The sequence below is a fragment of the Sinocyclocheilus anshuiensis genome, unplaced genomic scaffold (genome assembly GCF_001515605.1).
Source record: "Sinocyclocheilus anshuiensis isolate Anshui unplaced genomic scaffold, SAMN03320099.WGS_v1.1 scaffold509, whole genome shotgun sequence".
Lineage (NCBI taxonomy): Eukaryota > Metazoa > Chordata > Actinopteri > Cypriniformes > Cyprinidae > Sinocyclocheilus > Sinocyclocheilus anshuiensis.
In genome coordinates, this window is record NW_015539853.1 from 35,369 (window position 1) to 41,484 (window position 6,116).

Here is a 6,116-nt window from a genome sequence, read left to right on the forward strand (position 1 = left end):
TCATAACCATTTTTGACGTGGTTCTTGAGACCTACCAACCACCCAGACCATGTGGAAGGAGTTGTGCAGGATGGTCTGCTCACGAGAGGCAAAGCTGTCCCGGTACACCTCCATGGCAATAGATTCCCCCAGAAGCGTGATCAGGAACCACATATATGATGCCGAATGGAGAAGGAATTTAATCACTGGGATCTTCAAAGTCTTCCCCAACTGAGAAGAAAATAGAAGATGGTTCACTTTTTTTAGTAGAATATTCCTGCGATGGGCCATATGTCCAGGGTGTTTCCCTAACTTTAGCCTGAGACGCTGGGATAGATTCCAGCATCCCAGCGACCCTGCAGCATTTTGGAGAATGGGTGGATGCATGGAAGTCTGTAAAAACAAACCTATAGAATTGACTTGATAAAACTGAGGAAACAATATGTACTCAGTGTGTTTGGATAGATTTCTTCCAATGTGTTAATTAAAGTTATACAGCTATAGCACACACAAAGAAATTAGGTAAAGTCTTCCAAACCTTTGTCAACTATGATATTATGGTATAATATGAACAAGCAAGAAACTAACTGCACTGAAATTAGTAAAGCTATTGCTCTTTGCTCGTGGAGCAACATACAGTACATGCCTTCTAAATTTAATTACTGTAGCCACCCACATCCTAACCATAAGCTCTACTTCTCAGCACAATGGCAACCACAAAAACCAACAAAACAGAAACTCTTCATAAATGTCAAACATAACTGAACATTAAACACTAACAGGTCTTTCCCTGTACTCAAAAACATATAAAATAACACTAACATTTATTCTCCTGATCCAGTCCTATGCAAAGCATGCTGGAAACTAAAAATTCACTGGCCAGTTTCAGTTAGTGCAAAAAAAAAATTAAGTAAACTTCAGTTTTACATATTCAAGTGCATTACATAGTTAAGTAGACTGGACACACTTAAGTTAAGTAGAAACAAAATGTCCAGCAATTTAGATGCTTCAACTTATTTTAATCAAAGGAATAGTTCACCCAAAAATGAAAAAATGCTGAAAATGTTTTCACTCTCTTTCCTCGTCAGAACGGATTTGGAGAAATGTAGCACTTGCTCACCAATGAGTCCTCTGCAGTGAATGGGTGCCGTCAGAATGAGAGTCCAAACAGCTGATAAAAACATCACAATAAGTAATCCACACAACTCCAGTCCATCAGTTAATGTCTTGTGAAGTTGTGTTTGTAAAAAAAAATCCATCATGAAGGCATTTTAACTTTAAATCGTCGCTTCTGGTTTAAAGTTGTAAACCCAAATGTGAACCCATAAAACACCCTTTCGCTTCAAAAAATGTTAATTGATGGACTGGACTCATGTGGATTACTTGTGGATTATTGTGATGTTTTGATCAGCTGTTTGGACTCTCATTCTGACGGCACCCATTCACTGCAGAGGATCCATCGGTGAGCAAGTGATGTAATGCTGAATTTCTCCAAATCTGTTCTGATGAAGAAACAAACTCATCTACATCTGGGATAGCCTGAGCTTGAGTACATTTAAATTTTGGGGTAAACTATTCCTTAAATTTAACAAGCAGCAGATATCATTTTTACAGTGTAGAATGCTTGAATATTTGAATATATTTGGCAAAAACCTTTGACTTTGGTGCGAGCCAGTAGATGAGGCAAAGGATGGGCATGGTCAGGAAGATCCCAAAAGACACCAGGAGCTTCCAGGCTGTTCTGCTGCCCCTCCAGCCTGATAGGTTCCCACACCAGATCGAGGAGAGCACCTGCTGGCAGATCGGGTGCGCTACAAACTGCAGTACAAACAATGATTAGCTAAATGAATAAATAGCAATTCCTTTTTTTCTTTGTTTTAAGGGGTTAAAGCTTGGGGTTCTACTTGTTTTTGATTATAGTTGACGGCAAGCCTTAAGCGAGCCAGGTTTGGAATGCCCTCCTCAAACGCCTGCTGGTCCAACTCATCCTCGCTGTCCTCATCCTGATCCCCAAGGCTGTTCAGGATGGTGGTGACCTCACTTTGGTTCCGGCACATTCCAAGCAGCTCCACAGCAAACTCCTGGCACAGCTGCTCCAGGGCAAGATACTGAGGCTGTATGAAGCAAAGGAGAGAGTGGTTGGGAAAAAAGGCCAGAGATTATAACAGTTTTAAGAAACTTTGAAATGACATGACTCTAAAAGTGGTGTAACGATATACACCATATATATTTCTGCATGTTTGTTGTACCGCATGACTTCGATTTGCAAATATGAATAAAAATCATGCCAAATTATTATCATTTAAATTTCAGTCTATTCTTCATTATGATATCAGGACAGTTTTATCATCCTGACATTTTTGGACTTAATGCCTTTAAAAAATAAAAATTTATACAATTTTTTTTTTTTTTTAATAAATACATTTTAATAAAGAAATGTAAGACATGCTGATCATCACTGTATGTGTATAAAATTTAAAAAATGCAGAAAATTAATAGATTTAATTAGTGTCATGCCATTATACAGTGTTTTATATTATATATTCGTAAAAATCATCCATGTAGGATTTAGCCACTGCTTTTTACTACTATGAAAAACAACTAGTGGCCCTCTAAAGAACCAAGAGCCCTGCTTTACTCAACCTTAAACTCAGGTTCCTTTTTTGACAGCTTGCGGAGATCCCGGCTGAGTCGAAAGGCACTGAGCATGGCATCATCTGCGGTGATGGACAGGTAAGCACGGCTGGCAATACCTCGGTAGGTGTTGATACGAGACAGCGAGAACTTGAGCAAATCATATTGCCGTCCATTTGTGCACTCCAGACATATGCATGAGATTTTATGCGGCCAAGGAATTTCGTGACCTTTCTGATTGAGCATTGTCACAATGTCATACAGATCCTTCTGACAGGCCAGTGTCAATGGTGTCACTCCAGGGGCAAACTGGGAGTCATCAATGGAGTGGTCAAAAATGGCCATTGAGAATGAGCGCACATCCATCTTGTTTCCCTTCTCCAGATCAAGCTGGTCCAGGAGGCGCTTGACCACACGAGGCTGGTTGGTGTCCACAGCCACCAGAAGAGCTTCGTGGATCTTCCGGAAGTCAAACTTGACCCCTTTGAGAAGGGTGTCCATGGTGTCCTCATTGCCCAGTCGGATGGACAAGTTCAGCGCTTCTCTCCAGAGCCTGTCCTCAGAGTCGTCCAGCTGGCGGATGATGCCGTCACCCGTCCTCAGCAGCGAACAGACCGTGTTCACGTTGCCCTCTCGGATGGCCCCGAGAAGCTCCGGAGGGAAGCAAAACTTCTTGTTCACGATCTCGCGCCATTGTTCTGGCTATTCAAAGGTGAGATCAAATCATTCTAATACACAGCAACACCAAAATATCTCTAAAACAGGAATATAACACTGAGGTCTAGACATCTGTTGGAATAAAAGCTTATATATCATCTCACAGATTGTTTCTTGTACCATTTCACTGCTGTTTCTATTTCATCTTCTAAAAACTCAAGCAACTATGCAATGGTGCTCATATATGTATAGTCAAAAATAAATAAATAAATAAAAGTAAAGTGGGGTCCAAGAGTCCATATTGAAAATGTGGGATTCAGACCAACTAGGGGGCCTCGACACACTTCCAAAAAAAAATAAAAATAAATAAATAAAAAGAGAGAAAACAAACTTTTGAAATAATCCAAACCATCTTAAAATCAAGATTTTTTGCCGACATTGTATTTCTTATTTTAGTTGCTTTAACAACTGCCATTTTAATTTAATTTTAACAGGATGTTCTCATTATCTTAAAATATAGGAAGGAAGTTTTGATTTCTATATTGAAAAAGTCATGGAAATTAATAAAATCCCAAAAAGTCATGTCATTTTTCTTTTTATTTTAATGAACATACATTTTTCTAGTTATGTAAAGCTATTAGAAATGACTATTTCTGAGTATTTTTTTTTTAATCTAAACAAGTACATTCACTGTAAACCCGTTTTTTTATGTAGTTATTTTAATAATGCCACTAGCTTATGTAATTCAAAAATGATAAATAAGCAGATTTGTCATTAAAGCAGAAGTACAAGAAAATGTTGGGAGGCCTTCAAATATGGTCTGATACAATGGGGGTGAATAAGGCTGTGAACCTCAGTTTTAAGATTTAAAAAATCAATAAATATATATATCAATTTTATATTAATAAATTAATATAAATATTCAGTATTCTCTGTTTTAGGTCACTAATAATATACACTAATGAAACGAGTAACTTTTTACTCAAGTTATTATGCTGATATTACAATTTATGACAATAGAATGGAAAAAAAAATGAATTAGAAAAACACACTGCTAATTTTGTAGTGCCTTAATTATCAGATCAGACACATGACATACACAGTTTCCAAAGACTTGATACATGCTTACAAAACAAATTCACAAAATAACTTTTTACAGTGAACAATGTATATTTCTTACCGTGAGGTTTTCCATCATCAGATACACCAGGTATATAAATATTACAGCGAGCTGGTATCAATGGATGTCTCACATGCCCACTGTATATCCAAAAAGCAGACAAATCAGCTCCAAAAGCAAGTCAATAACGCTGTTTTATGAGGCTCTAATCCTGATCTGAGGACAGTGATTAAGACACTAGTTAAGCGAGTCCAAAGGTTTGCCACCACCGAGGACTCAAAACACGGGTCAATGATTTCATTCTGAACAAACCAAATAACAGGTACAATTCCCCAAAGGACACGACCAATTAAAAACGCAACCGCAACATTATGTTGCATCCCATTAGAGCTCACTAAGGACTTCTGAATTTCCACTCCTCCATCAGTGCACTTCCTCCTTTCAACACCACCTCTGTAAACATCAGGGCTCAACAATAAGGATGGCCCCATGATACAGGGTCAGTGTGAGAGGTCATTTCAGGCTATAATTGAAAATAAATGATAAAATAACATAAATTATTCAAATAAATGATAAAATATATTTCTTTTTTATTTAAAAAGGAAAATATTTAATGTTTTTTTCTGACACATGCACTACAGTTTAAAAGTTTGTGATCAGTCAGGAAATATTATTAAGAAATTAATACTTTTATTCAGAAAGGACACATTAAATTGATCAAAAGTTACAGTAAAGACCATTATGTTACAAAAGATTTGTATTCAAAAAATTTATCAGTTTACACAATAATATTAAGCAGCTCAACCATTTTAACATTGATTTACATATTATTATTATTATTATTAATAAATGTTTTTGAGCACCAAATGAGCATATTAGAATGATTTCTAAATGATTCAAAACTGAAGAAATTGTTGATGAAAATTCAGCTTTGCTATCACAGGAATAAACTACATTTTAAAATATATTCAAATAGAAAATATTTTGTTTAAATGTTAATACTATTTCAAAGTATTACTGTTTTTACTGTATGTTTGATCAAATAAAATGCAGCTTTAATGATCATGAGACTTCTTAAAAAAAAAAAAAGAGAGAAAACATCTTTCCTACCCCAAACTTTTAAACAGTATTGTATATATAATCATTTTTAAATAAAAAAAATTAGGGATGCACCGATATGAAAATTTTGGCCGATACCGATAACCGATAATTCTTTATTTTTGAAAGCCGATAACCGATATGTTGGCCGATAAATCTATATCCAAATTTTTATATACTTTTTGAGAGCCTGATTACAAAAAAGGTCTCATCATTAAAAGCCACATCCCAAACACTTCAACATAAGCAGCCTAGTTTGAACGGTGTACGTTTTAAAAATAATTTTACTCTCCCATTACCAAATTTAGTCATAAAGTCTTACAAATAAATAAAATAATGCATAAATAATGCAAACAAGTTACTGGACATTACACGTGTAAAGAATCAAAATGAATGCGCCATAGATCAATAAAACGGAATAGCCTCTGCACGGACAATAATTAAATGATTTTAATTACTAAACCATATTGTTGATGAAAATAAGAGAAAAATACAAGTGGTTGTTATTATTAATAATGTATCAATGATTTTGAAAAAGTAACAAATACCACTGTTTTAAATAGCAGCCATTTGAGCTGCGCGTGCTGAAGCTGAAGAGCCGAATGAACACGGTAAACTGAAGCGTTTT

The 6,116-nt window shown here is 35.9% G+C and overlaps 1 protein-coding gene across 1 annotated transcript; it reads right to left on the minus strand.

Annotated features, from left to right (window-relative positions):
- On the minus strand, positions 1-4,465 carry LOC107684723 (short transient receptor potential channel 2-like). Its single transcript, XM_016481062.1, has 5 exons — positions 4,451-4,465; positions 2,623-3,315; positions 1,884-2,093; positions 1,633-1,797; positions 1-210 (listed from the first exon to the last, which is right to left on the minus strand). Exons 1-5 carry the CDS (start codon positions 4,463-4,465, stop codon positions 1-3), a joined length of 1,293 nt encoding a protein of 430 aa, XP_016336548.1.
- Positions 4,466-6,116: the final 1,651 nt, after the last annotated feature.